Raw genomic sequence first — 22,713 nt, forward strand, 5'->3', positions numbered from 1 at the left:
CACCGAGTTTCGGTTCACACTAAGTGCGAGTTCCCGTTATACATATATGGACATAATTAAAAGTATATATATATATATATATATATATTAAGCTTTCAAGATGCAAACCAATAGTAGGTTAGCGAGCAATAGTCATAAATGTGTAAGCGGGACAGCAGAGTTACCGCCGTATCGCAACTTACCGTCAGCGGTGCGCGGGCGCCGTTGTAACGTGAAATTGGTGGTCATTGCTGTTGTCTGGTTCACGGGAACCTTGACGGTCACTGTTGGCGAGGGCGCGTAACTGGAATTTAAAGTTCAGTAACGTTACCACTTGAAACTATATAATTTAACATCGTCATCTTCCTACCCTTATCCCAATTATTATTTGTGGTCGGCGTAATATGGTTTTATCCATATTACAAAAAGATTTGGTTTTTAGTTTTACGACCGGCCACCTGCCTGACGTCAACCCTCTTTGGGAATGCATTTGTTGGTGGTTTCCGTCACCTGCGGTATGGAGGAAAGGATTGAGGTAAAAAAGAAGGGAACGTTGGAAATGTGTAAAGGAAATTTGTAAATGAGAAGAATAAGGGACTTATGCGGGAAAGGAAAGCGGAGGGGGGGGGGGACACTACAGTTGCGGAAAGGACTGGGACACTGTAGCGGCTCGGAAGGCCGGGGTCGTATACCCGTATGTTATTCTAGAATCGGACAGATTTCTAGAGAAGAACTAATAATGAATATAATTTAACATATTTTACAAAAAAAAAACAAAACATTATGTGTGATAAAATAAATAGATAATTTTGACACTACTGTCAAAATTATCTACTTATTTATGTAGAGACTTTGACTTTGTACAAAAGTCGATTGCTTGGGTACCTCTGTCCCATTCGTGTTTCAACCGTGAAGCAGTTGTGTTTGCATGGCTGTGTTTCGGTTTGAAGGGTGGGATATGGCGTGAATTTACTGAGTACAGAGGAATAACACCTGAGTCCTCAGGAATGGTAACGCATGGGGGGTATCATGGGCGAAACAGTATACTCTGTTATGTCCACGGTACTGCTTATGTCTATAGGCGACGGTTACCACTTTCCATCAGGTGGGCCGTCATCTTGTTTGCCATTCTAAGTAGTATATAAAAAAAAACAACAACAAAGTGTACAGTGGAGTTGATTTTCCATTCATCTCTAGCAGTAGAGATAGGTGGAATAAAATTCCACTCTTACCATCCAATGGGAAAACATCGGTAGGGACAAATGGAACAGGCCAACATGATATAGACTATTTATATATTATGATTATTTACACTTTACTGCACCAAGTAAAAAAATAATATTTATTTATTTATTCTTTATTGCACAAGTGGCGAGAGCTTTGTACAAGTGGCGAGCTTAATGCCATATGGCATTCTTTACCAGCTAACAGTTAGGTAAGAACAAAGCGTATGAAGAGCAGATGTAGTGAAAAATATGTAACATAATTATAGTAACATATTGAAATAATTATATATTATATTTATTTATTCATTAGTACAAATATGTGTACATGGCAGACTTAATGCTAAAAGCATTCTCTCCCAGTCAACCATAGGGAAGTGTCAGAATACTCGAATGCGGTACTAGTAATTATTGATATACATACATACTAAAATTACATATATAAACGAATAAATATATATAAATAACAAATATACTTACACATATATGATATATACTATATTATACACGAAACTGAGAATAATATAAAGCACTTACTGCTCGGATAAAGATAAAAAGTGAGCGTGAACGTTTTTTTTGAAAGACGGTTTAGTCGGTAGTCTCTTAATGGCGTCAGGAAGCGCGTTCCAGAGTCGTGAAGAATGTAGGAGAAAAGAATTACATACATTACACATAATTACAATAAATATTAATGAGAAGTGATACAAAAGGCGGCCTTATCGCTAAGCAATGTCTTCCAGACGATATAATAAATATGATTATGTTTCACAAAAGAAACCTAACTTAAATCGTGGCAAAATTGATAATTTTGATTTCAAATATTAGTATAGATATATAAATACCCTTGAGCGGTGGCCGTGATGTTGTATTCTCCAGGAGTCAGCAGCCTCCAGTACTCGCCCAGATCAGTCGTTTTCACAGTGTGGTTTATACCCTCCACGGAGATCTTAGCGTCCTGGAAACATACATTTTAATTTTTATAATATAATCTTTTTCAAACAAATATTAATTGAAAATGTTACTCCATAAAAAAAGAAAAAAAAACAATAACTCCGATTATGACAGAATTAATAAGGGAGTAACAAGGAGTTAACTTTATTATCTTATATTTATTAATTATATCATATATTTTACCAGAGGGAGTCTGTACAAAAGTCGATTGCTTGGGTACCTCTGTCTCATTCGTGTTTCTACCGTGAAGCAGTTGTTTTTGCATGGCTGTGTTTCGGTTTGAATGGTGGGATATGGTGTGAATTTACAGGGTACAGAGGAATAACATCCGAGTCCTCAGTCCTCAGGAATGGCAACGCATGGGGGGTATCATGGGCGAAACAGTATACTCTGTTATGTCCATGGTACTGCTCATGTCTATAGGCGACGGTTACCACTTTCCATCAGGTGGGCCGTCAACTTGTTTGCCATTCTAAGTTGTATAAAAAAAATCTAGTTTGCAAAAACAATTATCGCAATCGGTACAGAATTATTTCAGTTTCGAAAAGGTTTAGAAAGATAAAAATAATGTTTAATCAATTTCAGTAACTTTTTCTGTCTCTGTAGTTTTTTTATGATTTTATAACCCATTCGTATATATATATATATATATATATATATATATATATATATATATGTGTGTGTGTGTGTGCACCACCACGCACAATTGAAGTTTAAATATAATAAATAAAACTTTTACATATAACATAATATATTAAAATGTAATATATGTACCACAATGATGCAAAAAGGCAATATCTCAGCGAGTTATTTGCTTAATAATAAAACTAATGATTTTCAATAACTTTCTGAAAAAAAGTTCCTAATGTAGGATCGAACTCTTTACATAGTGAAGTAGGGACCAAAAACTGTGCTTCTTTTGAATTAATGAATGAAATTTTGACTGCTACTGACCTTAATTGGTTCCCCTTCTTCATCCAGCACGAAGCCCTTGACGCCGATATGCGTCAAGGGCTTCGTGCTGGATGTATGGTATATATATATATATATATATATATATATATATATATATGTGTGTGTGTGTGTGTGTGTGTGCACCACCACGCACAATTGAAGTTTAAATATAATAAATAAAACTTTTACATATAACATAATATATTAAAATGTAATATATGTACCACAATGATGCAAAAAGGCAATATCTCAGCGAGTTATTTGCTTAATAATAAAACTAATGATTTTCAATAACTTTCTGAAAAAAAGTTCCTAATGTAGGATCGAACTCTTTACATAGTGAAGTAGGGACCAAAAACTGTGCTTCTTTTGAATTAATGAATGAAATTTTGACTGCTACTGACCTTAATTGGTTCCCCTTCTTCATCCAGCACGAAGCCCTTGACGCCGATATGCGTCTGCTCAATGTATGCGAGCAGAGGCTCCTTGTTCATAGCCCAGAAGCCCGGCAGCTTGTCTGGAGGCGGATATTTGCAGCACGACAGCTCGAACGTCACCTCGAAGCAGTTCGAGTTGATGTAGTTGAAGTCTTGCATGCCGCCTGGAAATTATTTTCGATTCACTAGCTTTTACTCGCGACTTTGTCCGCGTGTCCGGGATAAAAAGTAGGCTATGTTTTTCTCCATCCCTAATAATATATGTATATTAAGTTTTATAATAGTTCTTTAAGCCGTTAAGGTGGTGAGAGGTTACAAACGTAGAAACAAACTCACTTCCACAGTTATAATATTTATTTATTTATTTAACTCTTTATTGCACTATAAATAAAAATATACAATGACAAGTGAATAATTCAAGTGAAATACAGTAACATAAATACAGATTGAAATATATACATAAAGGTACAAAAGGCGGTCTTACCGCTAGGGCAATCTCTTACAGACAACCTTTGGTTAAAGGAGAACAGATAGAAGTGGGCAGGTGGCGCAAGAGTAAATTAATATTTTTTCGTGCATAAAATATTTAGTACGGATAGTAAGGATTCATTAGGACAGCCATTATAATTTTTAATTAATTTCAATATTTATTTTAATATCTGTAAAAATAAATAAGATTAAAAAGTCTATTTTAATATATTACATAGAAAACATTCATTCATCCTTCATGACTGAAAACATTTTATTAAGTCATTTAGTCCAATATTTTTCAGGTCCTCATAGATACAATATGCAATGTCGGGGGGAAGGGATTGTTAGTAATAGGGTCCAACAACCCCCTTGCTAGCAATATACCCTATCAGGTCGACCTCCGCGCGGTTTCCCCTGGAAACAATCGTGGTTAATTGTCACGTTGTGGATTTGTCACGATGGGCCAACTGACCTCGTCCTCGCCTGACACCCTTCACTGGTGCCCCGTCAGCGTATACCGATAGCGCAGGCGGGGCTACCATTCCATCTTCACCCATAAAAAAAGCCTAATTACGGTTGCCAATACGCCTGCCAAGCGTGGCAACTACTGGCAAAACCCCCCAAGGGGGAGGCTTATGTTCAACAGTGGACAGTTAAAGGCTGATTACTATTATTCATCACGACTAAAGAGGTACATCCTTTATCTGTTCATTTGCTGAATGACGTCATTCAATTGCTATTTTTCATAATATATACGTTCATAGCAGTTATTGGCAAAGACGTTATTGGTTAGACGTCAAGCAGGCGGCCGGTCGTAAAACTACAAGGCAAATCTTTTTGTAATATGGATAAAATGTTTGTAACACATTGGATGATGTTCACCATATGATATCTGAATGTACTAAATACAAAACACAAAGGGAAGTATTGATACAAAAATATAGTCTCAATAGACAGGAGATCGGTTTATTTTCAAATATACTCACAGAACCACATTCCGGAATGGCAAAATCTTTAATTACTATATTTTTGTATCAATAATTCCCTTTATGAAAATAGACTACTAAGACATTATGTATTATATATTTATGTATCAATGTTTTAAGTATGTGAGGTATTTTATAAAATTAGGGTATGATGAGGCTGACATATCCTTACAGGATAAAAACCTTGAAATAAAAAAGATAAAACAAAAATATGGATAAAATACATATTACGCAGACCCCAAATAATAATTGGGATATGTGTAGGAAAATGATGATGGTATACATACACTCATAGCAGTTCTATGGTATTCTCTTATTACAAAATGACTTTACATCTTTCTTTATTTTTTAATATTAAAAAAAATGGCCATACCTTTGACCCCATACCAGTAGGCGCCATTCACCAGTCCATCAGTGAAGTTATCCGGGGGGCAAGTGTTTCCTCGTCTCATTTCGACGTGTCTGGACGCGAAGGAGTTGGCCAGCTGCTTGAACACCGCATTGTCGGGGGACAGACTCTCTTCGCAGCATTCCGCGCCGGTCCTGCAATCACGGGTGTTCATATCAACTGGTTAATATTTTAAACACACTTTTATGTAACTTGAAATATGCTGACAGTTATACTGAGTCTCACATGGTAGGTAGTAAGTGTCGCTTATAGACATGAAACACCATTAAGATAGGAGGAAGAAGGGATTGTTAATAATGGGTACTAGTAGCCCTATTGCTAGTAATACGCCCTCTCAGGTTCAACTTCTCGCGGTTCCCTCTGAAAACCATCGTGTTCAATTCTAAGTGGATCACGATGGGCTAACTGACCTGCCTTTTCATTCTCAACCATCATTCCTCACTGGTGCCCCGCCAGCGAATACCGTTTTTTTTTTATGAATGGTAACCCCGCCTGCGCTGACGGTATACGCAGGTGAGGATGAAAAGACAGGCCAGTTAGCCCATCGTGATAAATACACTTAGAATTTAGCACGATAGTTTCCAGGGGGGCCACGGGGAGGTCGACCTGTAAGGGTATATTGTTAGCAATGGTCCAGATAATCCGCATTACTAACAATCCCTTCCCCCCTAGCGAATACCGTTAGTACAGGCGGTGTTTAGTAATCATTCACTCTGACTCGTTCGTTCGAGGTCTCTCGCTCGCGCCACTCAGCACGTATAAACACGTCGTCACTTTGTATATAGTTTAAAATAATAAACAATCAATATTACTAAGTGCCTTTGGACTTTACATCCACTACAACCTGCATACCATAGTAAGGTATATAAATACTATACAGGAGCGGTTGTCAATAATATTGTCATTCATTCTATTTGACCCCATTACTAACAATCCCTTTCGCCTCAAGTTTTCCTGTTGGATGAGGGAACAATTTAAAAAAAATGAAATTCTAAGAAACATATTTTTGGAGTACGTACACTGAATCGTCGTACGGGTACGAAGCAACGACAGCGCCCCCGTGCAAGTTTCCAGACAACACGAACTGCTTGCCCAGCACCCACTTGATGAGGGCCCGCGTCTCCGGCTGCCTGTTCTTGTACAAGTACTCGTCCGTGTTGGCTCGGTCCTTATCGAACTGGTCGGGGAAGTCGCGGTTCAAATCCACGCCCGCTTCGTTGTTGCGACCCACATATTTGGCCTGGGATTCGCAGCCGATCTGAAACAGATCTTTTTAATTAGACATGGAATGGTAAAGTTTACGGCCAACTTGATGGAAAGTGAACACCGTCGTTACCTCATATACACAAAGCATTGGACATGAAGGAATGTACTGTGATGCCCTTGGTGTTCTAGATGAGCACCAAGTTATAGTTATATTATATGTTCATATATTTATGAAATTACAGAGTGAGGTTGTAACACAACCTAAAATGGAAATGTGAGTCCTAGACACCTAGGTGGCATAATCCCCTATTATAGGATACGAGAGGGTATGTGCTTTTTGTAGTCTAATAGCTCATTGTTGAGAGGAAGGTATTGTTAGTAATGAGGATTACCAGTCCAATTGCTAGCAATATACCTTATCAGGTCGATCTCCACGTGGAAACCATCGTGCTGAATTCTCGGTGTATTTTTCACAACAGGCTAACTGACCTGCTTTTTCATCTCACCTGTCATCCCTCACTGACGTCCCGCCAGCGTATACCGTTAATGTAGGCGAGTTATCATTTCATTGTCTTCTAATAAAAAAATAGCCCCATTTTGACGAATATATCCAATCAGAACGACCTCTTTTTGGCCCGGAAACTATGGTGGTATTTCCTGGTGAATTCGTCACAATGAGCTAACCTGATTTTATCCTCACCTATCATTAAGTTACTGAGGTGCTAATTGAAAATCAGCGTTACTGCTTCTGCAGGAACTTTAAGCTGAATTAGCATCCTTTTTTATTTCCACAACACCGACTGAATTCGACTACACTTTATTTATTTATGTACACTTTATTGCACCATTTATAAAATAGTAAATACATTTAACTGTAATAAGAAATGATACAAAAGGCGGCCTTATCGCTAAGCAATCTCTTCCAGACAACCTTTGGGTAGAGAACATTGAGAAAAGAAAGATATTTATATATAAATATAAACTTTATTTTTTCTATATTTTTTTTTATGTTGTTATGTTACTTTCTTTAGGTATATGTAAGTGTTGTGTATTATTAAAATAAATTTTCATACATTTATTTATTCATTATTTACTAGTAAAATTTTGTGTTTACCCGAGAAAAAAACGTTCTTAATTTAATAATGCTCATTGAGAAATTGCTTAATATGATTAACATTACTGGGTTTAGTCTACCCACGACCAACCTTTATAAACATTGTGTAGGTAACACAATTGCTACTCATAAAGTATCCACTTGTCTATAATCATATTATAAAGAGAATATAAAAATAAAGCATTTATAGCACAAAAGAGAACCATTATGGCCATGGTTTATATTCCTCCATGGGAATCGTGCAGGACATTTTAAATGACTAAAAATACTAACTGTTCCAAGCCTGTATAGTCATATTCTGTTAACAGATTTAATTAAAAATAGACATTTATATGAATCAGAGGGTAGTATGAAACAAAGATTAATTAAAAGAAGGATGGATTTACATACATACATGTATAAATATTTGTCACGCCTGTCTCCCATTAGGGTAGGCAGAAACAATAGAACGCCAAATGCATCGATTCAAACAAACCTCTTTCGCATCTTCCACATTCAATGGATTTACAAAAGGTTATTATACCAATATTTAACATAGTACAACAACATCTGTTCTCCTTTAACCAAAGTTTATCTGTAAGAGATTGCCCTAGCGATAAGACCGCCTTTTGTACCTTTATGTGTATATTTCAATTTGTATTTATGTTACTGTATTTCACTTGAATTATTCACTTGTCATTGTATATTTTTATTTATGGTGCAATAAAGAGTTAAATAAATAAATTGAATATTGTTCACGAAACCAAGCGGTGGTGTTATTTAATAAGTTACCTAAAGAATTAAAATCACTGAAAGATTTAAATATCTTTGGGAAAAAATAGAAGTTATTATTGCTCGAGAGGTTTCTGTACTTAATTGTCAAATTCTTAGCATCGTAAATTTAAATATAACGTACGTAATTCGTATAACGTTAGCGCAAACGGAGCTACCGTTCTATAATCATACTCGTACATTAAAAAATAGTACATTACTGCAGCGGTCAGCAACTGAGGCATTGATGGACGAACGTGCAAATGTGGGCCAAGGCGCAGCCGAGGCACACATACATGAGTCCATCAATGCCTAGTTGTGGCCAAGGCTTGTATAGTACTTTTCTCAAACAATGCGCGGAAATCAAAAACACAATTTTATTTTTTAAGTTCAATGACGAAAAACGAATAATAATAATTTTTCACGCGCCATAAAGTTCGAAATTTAAATAAAACCTTTTATTAGTTACCTCCTTGGTAGCCATGTTTCGAAGTAAAAGGTCATTCCATTTTTAAATAACAGGACAGATATGAGTTTATATAGTAATTTATCTGGCCGCAAAACACGGCAGATATGGATTTTCATACAACTTTTGCCGGCCGCTGCCCGCATGTGTCTGGCCAGTACGGCAATTTTGATTTATCTCGAAGAAGATTGTGAAAATAATGCTTACATTTCCAAACATGTTTGAGAAAAATCTATTACTTCGCAATTTCTCTGTTACTGGTGCAACTTTTGACCTACTTATTCCTCTTCTTCTGTCATTCCTCATGACTCCTACATATATCAAAATATTCGAATCGCTGCCACAAGTATTCGACATTCATCCGTTTTTATTATCGGTCATTATTTAGATACATACAGAATTCGATTTTAAAATTTTTCACCTATAGATCTACATTATCTGTAAGTATCATAGGTTATACATTATTTTTGAAAATTTTATCTACCCGTGTGAAGGCGGACTGGTTCACTAGTATAATATATGGACGCGGGGGGAAAGGGATTGTTAGTGACGGGTCTAACTGGACCATTGCTAGCCACACCCTATCAGGTCGACCTCAACGCGGTTCCTCCTGGAAACCATTGTGGTTAATTCTAGTGACATTCGTCACAATGGGCTAACTAACCTCTTTCATTGTCACCTATCATCCCTCACTGGTGCCCCGCCAGCGTATACCGATAGCGCAGGCGGGGTTACCATTCCATTATCACCCATTAAAAAAAATATGGACGCGAAAGGCAATGATTTTAAACTTAAATTTACAATAAATAAATTCAAGTAGATATAGACATACATATATTGCATGTTTTGTAAATTATCAATATGTGAACTGGTGACCTGCACCCAGCCCACGTAGGTAGTGACGTACCGAGTCAGGCTGACTCGAGTACTGACTCGAATACCTACTAGAATTCGAGTATATAAAATTGTACACCAGAAGAGGAAACGTACAGAATTTATAGAATTGGGATACACGATACCCGAATATGTGTTTCCAGTATTTGAGGTACTCGAATGTTCGGTTCATTATTTCATTTTTTCTTAATTACTAAATGAAAACTTATAAGACGATATAAAATTTATTAACAATTATTAGTGAGTGTAATTTTTTTTTATTTAAAGTCATAATTTTTCTACCCTTATCCCTATTATTATTTGGGGTTGGCGTAATATGATTTTTTTTTAATCATATTACAAGAAGATTTGGCTTATAGTTTAACGATCGGCCGCCTGCCTGATGTCATCCCTCTTTGGGAATGCATTTGTTAATGGTTTCCGCCACCTACGGTATGAAGGTAAGGATTGAGGAAAAAAGGAAGCGAACGTTGGAAATGCGTAAAGGAAATTGATAAGTAAGTAAGGAATAAAGGGACTTATATGGGAAAAGAAAGGGGGAACACTACAGTTTTGGAAAGGACTGACACTGCAGCGACTCGGGCCACCGGGGTCGCATACCCGTATACCTTTATTCTAGAATCGGATAGATTTCTAAAGAAGTAAACTTCAGAAGCCATTTAAGACACTACTCCAGTACTTGAATTCCTAAACAAATATTTGAGTACTTGCTCGAGTCAGGATTCGATTATTTTTGAAACGAATAACAAAATACTCGAATAGCAAAAAGGTCGACACGGCTCATCATTATATGCAAGTACTTGTCCTGCGGCGGAGTCAGACTCCTGAGGTCAATGGTCGACTGCGACAACTTGTGGTGAAACATGTTGGCATATTATTGTTGAACCTTCATGTGTTTTATCTTAATTATATTACTAAGTATTTACTACTTAACACTTAAGAATTCAACACTGTTCGTTCAACAGTTGGAGGCAGAGATTGTTGATAATGGGGACTAGCGACCCCACAGCTGTCAGATCAAACTGTATGCGGTCTCTGGAAGTCATCGACGACAACTTTTTCTAAAGTGAGTGGATGTCCACAAAATCTTGGAAATCATTGGTTTAGATCAAGGGTTCCCAAACTTATTTTGTGTACTACCCACATTGAGAGTAAATTATTTTTTAGCGTCCCCATTTTTTCACCTACTTAAAAATCACTATTACTTCAAGATAAATCACCCCCAAGCCTCTACATAACGCTCCCATTTTTTTTGGGTTTCTTACCGCCCTCTTTTAGGCCTGCAGCGTCCACTCTTACCGCCTCCTTTTAGGCCTGGAGTGTTATCGTCCACTTTGGGAAAGGCTGGTTTAGATATTTTTCAAATTGGTGATCAACTTGTGACTCCCTGATTAAGAAATATCACTGTCATTCGTCGATGACATGGGATGCGAAGTGATCGCAGTTATAACCGCTTCCTATTGTTTCTGATTTTTTTATACAACTTAGAATGGCAAACAAGCTGACAGTCCGCCTGATGGAAAGTGGTAACCGTCGCCTATAGACATGAGCAGTACCATGGACATAACAGAGTATACTGTTTCGCCCATGATACCCCCCATGCGTTGTCATTCCTGAGGACTCAGGTGTTATTCCTCTGTACTATATAAATTCACGCCATATCTCACCCTTCAAACCGAAACACAACATGGAAGATATATAAGAAAACCTATTATAAGGCTAGGCTTTATGAACGCAATAGAATCCAAAACAATTATTTTTAGAATCTTTACCCGTTAGTCTATATGTTTGTGCGCGCTAATCTCAGAAACGGGTTAACCGATTTGAATGCGGTTTTCACTAATGCGTTGCGGTTTGCTCCACATAACATTTAGAGTTTATTTATATTGCAATCAGCTTATGAATAATAAAGTTATATCAATATAAAGAATCACATATAAAATGCTATAAAATAACCGACCAGCTGAATAGTTTATTATATCATATTTTAACTCATAGAACATTTTATATTTATATGGGTGTGAAACATGGACAATGACGCAAAAGAAAACAAAGATGCTTGAGGCATTCGAAATGTGGACATGGAGGAGAATGGAAAGGATAAGCTGGACAGAAAAACTAACGAACGAGGAAGTCCTGAAAATGGTGAACGAGAAAAGAACATTAATTAAAACAATAGAGAATAGAAGAGGCAAAATGCTGGCCCACCTTATACGACATGACGATTTTTTTAAGAGCATAGTAGAAGGAAAAATTGAGGACAAAAGGGGAAGAGGAAGACCGAGGGATAACTACATGGGACAGATAAATGAAACACTAGGTGTCACGTCGTATGGGGAGGTCAAGGATATGGCCTGGGATAGAACTGGCTGGAGGAAGATGCATGAATTAGTTGCAGCGACAAGATGAAACTCTTAAATGAAAAGAAGAGGACGTTTTATATACAGATACACGCGGGCAGCGCCGCAGGAAACAGCTAGTTTCATATACGTACAATGTATTATACAAGTTTCCTACCTAGGAAGCGATTGTCAACGGTTCATACTGTACTTACAAACATGGCGGCCTTGATTACCAACAGTGAAATAATTAATAAACGAAATACTGTGAGTGTTGAGTTAAGATAATGCTTAATCTTGTGCATTATATATATACTAGCTGACTCGGCAAACGTTGTTTTACCATATACATTACTTCGAGAACTATACATGACAATTTTTCATACTACAATTATTATATTCGATTGCCATCTTGCAACCCTATTGCGTCATATAAAAATCGCGATTAAAAAACAAGAATTGATCGTAGAAGCGTGAAAATTTGATATTGTATGTAATTTACAATGCTAAATCATAATAAAATAATAATACAAAATTTTGTCAAAAAAAATAATAAAAAATATTTAGTGACCCACCCTTATTATTGAGGGGTATGAAAAATACATGTTGGCCGATTCTCAGACCTACCCGATATGCACACAAAATTTCATAAAAATCGGTAAAGCCGTTATATATATATATCGCCCAATTCGGAAATTCCTCCTTTAAGAAATTACCTTAAAATCAGATAAATTGAGAGAAATAAAAAAAAAAATTTTTGAAGTAGCTTGCAGACAATGTATTATCATTTACAATTATGAATATTCAATTCTTATGGTATTAAAATGGGCGCAACATCCAAGTAATGAACAAGCAAAATGGTAAAAAAGTGAAAGCGGTTCCAACTAGATCAGTACGATAGTAAGCCATGTGATTTTAACGCCGACGCGTACCGCTAGCCAGATAACGAGATACGAATGAGAATTTATTATTAAAAAAAAAAATATGGCATAATGGCTGACAGAATCAGAGTTCGCTAACACTTACTGCAACTGTTGGAGAGTTATAAAAGAAGATATGTCTATGGTTTAGTCTTCTTTCATATTAAAAAGAAATATTTTAAAATTTATGATTTTTGGTTTGTGGACATTCTAACCATATCCTGAAGATATGGCGATAGATATACCTTGAAGATATACTTTGTTAAAACATGGAAATATAAACTTTCTACTGAAGATCAGGCTGTATATGTTAGTTCCTTTGCCTTTCTCATTGTGGATAAATTCTACTACTTCTACTGTTATTTTCGTTAGCGACAGTGTAAAACTCCAAAAATTCAAGAACTCGACAATTTGTTCTGAGAAAATAATATTATTTATTTTGAATTTTATTTATTTTTTAAAATAATAACTACAGTAAATATTAATGTGAAACGATACAAAAGGCGGCTTTATCGCTAAGCAGTATCCTCCAGACCACCTTTGGGTAGAGGACATTGAGAAAAAGATAAAGGGTAAAATAAACTAAATATAGTATAATAAACAAAAAATAATAATAAAATTGTGTTTTCTTTTTTACATCACAAAAGTGGTAAACCGGCATACAGCCTATCTGATGGTAAATGGTTACTAACCTATAGACGCCTATAATACTAGGGATGTCACGTGCGTGTTGCCAAGCACCTTAATACATCCTTTTTGAAGAACCCCATACTGTGGTCTCTAGATAAAACCACGGCAGGGATCACATTCGACAGACTGGGCGTTCGCGGGAGGAACTCCTCTAAAACCGCACTGTACGCGGTCGTTTAGGTTTAAGCGTGTAAGGATGAATTCCCTGTCGATGGCGAGCAGTGCGATAATAAAAAGTGGTTGTGGGTATTATTTCTACCAATTCCTCGGATCATAATCCGTTATAAAAGCGATACACAAAAGGGAGGCAAAGTTTCTATAGACTTAAGGTCTTGATACCGCCCGTAAGCTTCAGATCGTCGACGATTCTTATAGCCGTTTTTGATCCGAGTCAAGAGGACAAAACTGGCATCCAGGTGCTATGAAAAACAAAAAAAAACAAAATTCGCCAACAGATGAGAGTAGTATTCTATGATGGCCCGGACTTACGACTTATACAACAGTAGTCTTTGTCCCGGGGTGAAGAACCTTTCGCTTGACTTTAATCATCCCATTCCCTTCAAACCGAAACACAGCCATGCAAACACAACTGCTTCACGGTTAAAACACGAATGGGACAGAGGTATCCAAGCAATCGACTTTTGTACAAAGTCTCCCTCTGACATGCAAAGCAGTAATAGGAAATAATACATATATAAGCGATGACTAGAAAGTGACTCCACTTGGGTGACCTTCAATTAAATTAGTCAGGCATTAGTCTGTCTGCGCATACAGACACAGTAAACAATTACAAGTGTTTCGTTTATGAAAATATGTGTGAAATTGTTAAATTAAGTATTGTCATCAATGTATACTTGCGCAGTTTTAAAATTCACACAGTTGGGTAATGAGGGTACTTTAAAGAGATGAAAATGGAATGGTAGTTGTGTCTATGTCATCATATCAGCCTTTAACTGTCCACTGCTTAACATAAACCTCCCTTTTTTTGGTAGTTGCCATGCTTGGCAGGCGATTTGGTAAGCAGTCAGGCTTTGAAGATGTTTTAAATGGGATGCTGCTGCCCATCTCTCGCCCAGACTTAGTTGCCTCTTACGACACCTATGGGAAAGGAAGTGGTAGACTATTCTGTGCCGAGACCTCACGGCGACTCGCCTATGTGATCGGTATAAATTCGCATGACACCCATGTAGGATCGGTATCATCATCATATCAGCCCTTAATGGTCCACTGCTGAATATAAGCCTCCAGCTTGGTGGATTTTGCCAGTAGTTGCCACACTTGGTAGGTGGATTGGTAACCGCAGTCAGGTTTTGAAGATGTTTTAAAAGGAATGCTGCTGCCCATCCCTCGCTATTCTCCAGTTGTCTCTTACGACACCTATGGGAAAGGAATTGGTGGCCTATTCTATGCCCGAATCACACGGCGACTCATTTATGTAATCGGTATAAATTCGCGCGACATCCATGTAGGATAGGTTTTTTTTTATACCACTGAGGTGGCAAACAAGCGGAACATACGGCCTACCTGATGGTAAGGATATAGTCAAATCAGTTGGCGAATTCATCAAGAGTATGCTAACCAGTAATGGGACAGTTAGTGCCTGTTGCTAAAAATACTAATAATTCCCTCTTCTCCCAAGATTCCAGGGGAAACTGTGAGAAAGTCGACCTGACAACTATGGGGCCGCTTGTCCCCGTTATTAATAATCTCTCCCCCACACTGTGGAAGTGACTGAGGATAAGGTTTCTGGTAAATAGATATTGGTCAACACAGACAAACAGAGTAGAGGTGAAGAGTAGTAAATCTGTTCTCAAAGATGCACTGAGTATCATGCAGGTCACATGTCAAACTGTTATCTATACCTATATGCACAATCTGTTATACCAATTTTAATCTTATGTAAAAGTAACTAAAGTCAACTTTTATTTATTTATTCATTAGTACAAATATGTGTACATGGAGGACTTAATGCTAAAAGCATTCTTTCCCAGTCAACCATAGGGAAGTGTCAGAATACTCGAATGCAGTACTACTAAATATTGATATACATACATACTAAAATTACATATTTAAACGAATAAATATATATGAATAACAAATATACTTACACATATATGATATATACTATATTATGCACGAAACTGAGAATAATATAAAGCACTTACTGCTTGGATAAAGTAAGAAAGTGAGCATGAACACTTTTTTTTAAAGACGGTTTAGTCGGTAGTCTCTTAATGGCACTTTACTCTGTATTAACTTTTTCTACCTACTTTAAACACATATATAAGAAATTCCTCCCCACCACTTTGTCAATCTGTAATGATCCTAAAATATGCAGTTCGCAAATTGATGGTACAAATTTACTGCTTCAAATACCAAAATTTAAAAAAAAAATATAAACTTCTTTAAGCATATTTTACTTTCTCCCAAATATTTCATCACAAATTTTATTTCACCAAAATTTCATGCACAAATTTTTTTTTGTCAAATTTGAAAAAAGAAATACCTAGTTTGTCAATGCTGATAACATGACTGATGTAGTATCTATTGTTTGCATTTACCCCTATCAAAAGGTTTAAGTACGTAAATATTTTTTTTTAAAATAAATATTTATATGCAATTAGAAAACCCAAAGTTAAAGATGCAAACATAATATATGTGTAAGGGGGTGCAAATTAATTACACATACATAAATAGTACATACACACACAAATGCACTTTTTATTTTCTGCCTATTAAAATTATAAATGTGCTTTCATATTATACTTGTATGCATTTCTAAAAATTATTCTAATATGTCTTATTTCTTACAATAATAGTATATGTACATACTCATAATTAAGTACAGATATAATGTAATAAAAAATGTATCTCTAGCATAGTAATACAATTAAAAAAAAATTATTAGTGACTAGCCAGACCAGCCTCTAGCAATACACCTCATAAGGTCAACCGTTTAGTGGTCTTCACAGGAAATCCTCATGGATGATTTGTTTTTTTATGCAACTTAGAATGGCAAACAAGCTGACCTGATGGAAAGTGGTAACCGTCACCTATAGACATGAGCAGTACCATAGACATAACAGAGTATACTGTTTTACCCATGATACACCCCATGCATTGCCATTCCTGAAGACTAAGGTGTTACTCCTCTGTACCCTGTAAATTTACCACCTCGTTCCTGGCAAATTTATCATATACCCTATCAATATATTCTGATAGTGTAATCAGGGTCACCATTATGTTATCACTCATAATAAAATTAGGGAGATAGCTAGAGAGGGAATGTCCTCCTTCCTTCTTATTTAAAATAAAAACTTCAAAATTTTTACTAATCAGTTCTTCATTTGAAACAAATTATAAAGTTATTTTAAAGAGATTAAAACACTTCAGCTACAAAGATCACTATCTTCTGAGACATGTAAAGTTAAAAACTTTCAATATATCAAAAAACTAACAAAAATTTCAAATTTAACAAGTACAGAAATAATATAAACATATGTATATTAAAATGGTACAACTTACCTTACTCTCAGCAAATCCATCAGGGTTCAGGGACGGCATTAGGTGTATATCAGTAGTGTTCACCAGTCTGGTGATCCTTTCGTCCTTCCCATAGTTGATCAGGAGGTACTGGGCCAGGTAGATCACCAATTGCCTACCAAGTGATTCGTCGCCATGCATATTGGCTACATATTTGAACGCCGGCCGCCCCGGGTGCACATTATTCACATCCTGAGTGATTTCCAACACTAGTAACTCTCTACCAGCCACCGATTCGCCGATAGAGTAACTTCTCGCTAAATTCGGGTAACTTTTTTCTAATCCATCGAATAAGGTAATTAAATCTTTGTACGTAGTGTACTTAGGCTTAGCCAGGAACGTTTCGTCGTCTTCTATAGAACGTGGCGTACATTCACTAATGAATAAAGTTAATATCACAAAGGTGCACGCATGAGTTATAGAACCCATTTTATTTTAGTGAGCTTATTTTTTTGCGGCAGTTTTAGGGTTATTTTTATTTGTTTTGGCGTATACACATAGTTATCATTGTCCGAAAAGTATACCTAATGGGTTATTCTAATTGGAATATAATTTTACACGAAACAATTAGAATTGAAAGACTACCTTCTTATTTTGATACTCTACTTTAACAACAATCGAAGTGAAATGATTAATGAAATAAAATTACGTCAAGCAAAATGACAGGCGGACAGGAAGTGACTGAAACTGATTGATGGGGTTGCTACTTTGGCTATAAATTTAATAGCTAAATAGTGACTAAAAGTGACATCGTTTATAAATATAGTACATTTGTAAAAGTTCCTAAACTAAAAATGTATATAAAATCTATTATAAATGTACAAAAAGAAACAAGTAAACTTTGTTCCACAAAGAAGAATATCAACTTCAAACATAAAAAAAACAGTTATTTTGATTTAAAAACCAAATTACTGACTCCATTTTGATAAAAATTTTATGGGATAAATATGAAAAAATATCTTTGCAAATAAAAAAAAAGAAATTTTGATATTTGTTTTTAAATGACAGAGTTATGAAAAATGAAGTCGATTAAAATGAATAAACTTTTAATGATATTAAACCTAATTATATAATTACATTACCAATACTTGATAATAAAAAGAAGTGACCTCATATTTTACTTTATACAAACAAATGCCGTAAAGTATGGAACTTTGTAAAATATAACAATTTAGTTATTAAGCCCATTATGTGTGGAAAATAGTAAAAAGTTATAAATTTTTTTTTGCATTTAATGCGACTTGATTTTAAGTAAATAAAACGTACATACTGAGATTTTTATTATAGACGAATAAAGAAAAATAATAAAGATAGAAAACAACATAAGAAAATGTGTATAGAAATATTCAAAATGATCAAATTAGCCTTTTTTTTTTAAATTTTTTTTTACTAATAGTTTCTAGAATTATTCAAAAAGTGGCTAATAAAGCACTCCAACGTTGTAAATGGCTGATTGTATTTCGCCTGTCAACCAGCTGACACTTGACAGCAAGACATATTTACAGTTGCCATAATAAAAAATTCTGTCCTTTTAATTTTTATAGGAACTACATAAGTCTGTTTTTGAAAAGTAAGAAAGGTAGATGTAAGTTTCATGGGTCAACAAAGATGGTCCATAGACGTAGTATAATGTACTATTGATCCTATTTCGTGTCGTATCTTGTTGTAATAAGAATTATTTTTATTTCTTTTAATTTTACACTTAATACTCGCAAGGTCGTGCGAGTTCGAACCTATAATCTAAAAAAACTATTTTCTTTTTCTACATATTAATTATATCTATAGTCATAAGCAAAAATTGTGTGAAATGTTGTTCTTGATGTTACCGTAATGACGTTCAGATGATAACAACAGCAATTATGGACCTTTTATTCCATGCGTTCGTAGAGGGCGGGGGGGAGTGTGAAATATAGAAAGATTTTACTTTAAATTTACTTTAGCTTGGCTTGATTTTGTTCCAAGGTGTACTAATGGATGTCCATTCTCTGGTTCATAACAGAGTTAATTTAAAAACTAACGATTAGTTAAATGTGATTGTATGGAATGTAATGTAACCATATATAAATAATAACAAACGGAAAAGTGCACAAATAAAACATTATAATAAAAATAATTACATACTTTATTTAAGCTCACTCTTAATAATTCATAGGATTGTGCGTTCACATTTAACATAAACAGAGGAATTAAACTAGAGACTTCACATAACATAGATACACGTATGCAGTTTTCGTATAACGCTATATATAACAATAAAATAATAATTGGTACCCACCACAATATTCTATAATAAATAGAACATAATTACAAATTTATTTGAACACAGTGTGTTGCCAGTGTAAATATTACAAGGCACCTTTTTATTTTTTTTTGGTTAATGTTGTGCTAAGGTACAAAGATAAAAATTCTTTCATATTTCCTTTCTGGGCTCTACTTTTTACATTTTAGATAAAATCGTAGTTTTTTTTTGTTCCGACTGTAATTATTATTTTATATTTATGATTATTTTTGTCACTTGACTCATAACTATTTTATTACCAAAATGATTGTAAAAACATGTAACTTATTTAAATTTATTAATTGGCATTGGTTACTATGCTAGATCATGGCATGGAATTAATAAAATATTTAATTAAATAAAATAATAATCTATATTTTGGTAATAAAATACTATGAAGTTAAAGTGAGTAACATAGTAAGTATCAAATCAAAATATATTTATATAAGTTCATATAAAACAGTATCTAATAGATTTAATTAACGGTTAATAAAAATTCGTTTCTCGCTTTTAATAATAAATTCACATAACTAAGAATTAGAACATCTGAGTTAAGTCAGTTTACTATTAAGAGTCATATTTATTTACTGTTTTCCATAATTTATTTATTATTTTACCAATAAATTGTTCCCTTTTGTATTTAATACATTTATTACAGAAAATAATTGTATTTTTTTTTTAAATTTTGACATCTGGTTTCGCTTTGAAAATCTGGGAAATAAAATTATAAGAAATAATATGATCTGACAAACCTAGTTCGGACTGTTTTAGTAAGTTTGACGAGTACTATATTAAAATAGTTCAGTTGAACAAATTCGATTAAAATATGGTTCAGACATTTTTAGTAATTAAACTACTCACCAGTTTACTAAATCAGTTCAAATCTTACACTCCAATTATTTTATTATGTTGTGAAATATCAATCATTTAAGCTTTTGAATTTAAACAATATTTACAATTATTTAAATATTTTTAAAGAGTAAAATAACATTAATTAAATAATATTATAAACTATATAGATTGTTTATATTAAAAAAAAAACAATTATTGTGAAGAAATTATTATACAAATTGTTCTCGAAATGGCGGTGAATATCAAACAATTAGAAACAGGTTCTTTATTCAAATATAATTACGTAATTTTAGAATTTAAAAAAGGAAACTATTTCATTCTTTTCGAAAAGCTAGCGAACACACAATAAAATCAGACGTCACTTTAAAATATAAACGGATAACTTATTAATTTTAGCGTTAACTTATTTACATTTTATCATGTAACATTAAATAACACATGAATCATTTAACGATACATTTATCACAGAAGAATTTACAACACTAGACGATCTAACAATAAACAGGTGGAAATAAAATAATGTAAAAACAAACCAAATTAACTATTTGGTAAATCCTATGGCTTAAGAGTTATTAACTCAGGCAGTTCTCAATATTGAGAGTACAATATCAGTCAGTCGGCTAGGGCGCTTACATTAAACATTTATCAAAAAATTTACCATAAAAAACACGTGCTGAGTTTTCACGATTTCTTTTTTGGGGCGTAATTTATATCGCATATTTTTTTCCATGAGAGCTTCAACTTCAGTTTAGAAATTATGTGGAAAAAAAACGCTTATTGAAAATTGCAGCGCGTGTTACCTTTATGGGTGTTTTCAAAGACCTGTGTATTTAGTTTTTCACGGGGTATTACATGGGATTAAGTGCGTAATAAATAATTACCGTATGGTCCCGATACAGAATGGGCCACGCCTTCCTTTCCCCCTGGGAGTCGTAAGAGGCGACTAATTTAATGGTCGTCGTCTCTCTTAGAACATCACCAAAGCATAACAGCAGATGCTAACTCGCCTGTCAAGCATGGCATTACTGGCAAGACTTCCCTTATAGTGGAAGACTATGTCCAGCAGTGGTTCATCCACACCTATCATCTCCCACTGGTGCCCCGCCAGCGTATACCGTTAGCACAGGCGGGGCTACCATTCCAATATTGTTAAGGATTGTTAGTAATGGAGATTGGGAATCCCATTGCTAGCAATATACCCAACCAGGTCGACCTCCTCACGGTTCTCCCTGGAAACTATCATGGTTAATTCCTGGTGAATTCATCATGATGGGCTAACTGGCCGGTTTTCATTCTCATCTATCCCCCTTCACTGGTGCTCCGCCAGCGTATCCCGTTAGCGCAGGCGGGGTTACCATACCATTTTCACCCATAAAAAAAAAAAAAAACTACACTTCAGTACGTGCTGAATTTACAAGTACACGATATTTATAATTATTATGCTATTATATAAGGTTTTAAATCGAAATTTAATAGCATTATTTTAAGGGAGTATTCTATAAGGGATACTGAATATTTTTACTAACAATATGGGTTCATTAACACGAAAAAAAAAATCTCTCTCTTACTAATATGGGACGGCTATCTTTAGTTAGATCGAAATTTTTTGGCGTTTTCGACACTTTATGACAGTGAATTTAAAGGGTACAGAGATATAACACCTGAGTCCTCAGGAATAGCAACTCATATCATGGGCGAAACAGTATACTGTATTATGTCTATAGGCGACGGTTACTACTTTCCATCAGGTGGACCGTCAGCTTGTTTGCCATTCTAAGTTGCATAAAAAAGTTCTTTTTTGAAAAAAATGGAAAAAAGCTTTAATATCTCTCAGCAATAATTTCAATTATAATATACAGGTTGTATATTTTGTGCTTAAAAATTATGAAGGCTCAAATAACTTTAGTTTTACATAATGAATTTTTTTGTAGACAAATTGTATCTTATACAATTATATAATACATGTAAAAGGCATAAGAATGGATTTTTATTCTACGATATTTATTTATACAAGGCACGGCAAGGCAAACTTATAATACTTTTACATTTCAGCTAAATCTTACAATTAAATAGGCACAAACGGTACCTATAAATGTAAACGAGACGAATTCAGGACATATGTGGCTTTTGCTAATACTTCTCTAATATTATTTACGATTGATTTATTTTTATTAAATTTAAAATAAACTTTAAGTTTATTTAAATTTCTTAAGGCTGTAATTCGCTCACTATTGTTAATGTACATTTATTA

The 22,713-nt window shown here is 34.7% G+C and overlaps 1 protein-coding gene across 2 annotated transcripts in view; it reads right to left on the reverse strand.

Moving 5' to 3' along the window:
- The window catches only part of LOC113515242 (carboxypeptidase D), a 51,014-nt gene extending 33,023 nt beyond the window's left edge, over positions 1 to 17,991 (reverse strand). For both annotated transcript variants that reach the window (XM_052896121.1, XM_052896120.1), the window contains exons 1-6: positions 17,315 to 17,991; positions 6,430 to 6,668; positions 5,375 to 5,544; positions 3,512 to 3,708; positions 2,045 to 2,157; positions 183 to 283 (exon numbers count right to left, since the gene is read on the reverse strand). In XM_052896121.1, coding sequence (XP_052752081.1) covers positions 183 to 283; positions 2,045 to 2,157; positions 3,512 to 3,708; positions 5,375 to 5,544; positions 6,430 to 6,668; positions 17,315 to 17,761 — 1,267 coding nt within the window. In that variant the 5' untranslated portion in view covers positions 17,762 to 17,991. The remainder of the gene's footprint in view (positions 1 to 182; positions 284 to 2,044; positions 2,158 to 3,511; positions 3,709 to 5,374; positions 5,545 to 6,429; positions 6,669 to 17,314) is intronic.
- Positions 17,992 to 22,713: the final 4,722 nt, after the last annotated feature.

Source organism: Galleria mellonella, unplaced genomic scaffold (genome assembly GCF_026898425.1).
Source record: "Galleria mellonella isolate WM207_F2 unplaced genomic scaffold, CSIRO_AGI_GalMel_v1 utg312, whole genome shotgun sequence".
Classification (NCBI taxonomy): domain Eukaryota; kingdom Metazoa; phylum Arthropoda; class Insecta; order Lepidoptera; family Pyralidae; genus Galleria; species Galleria mellonella.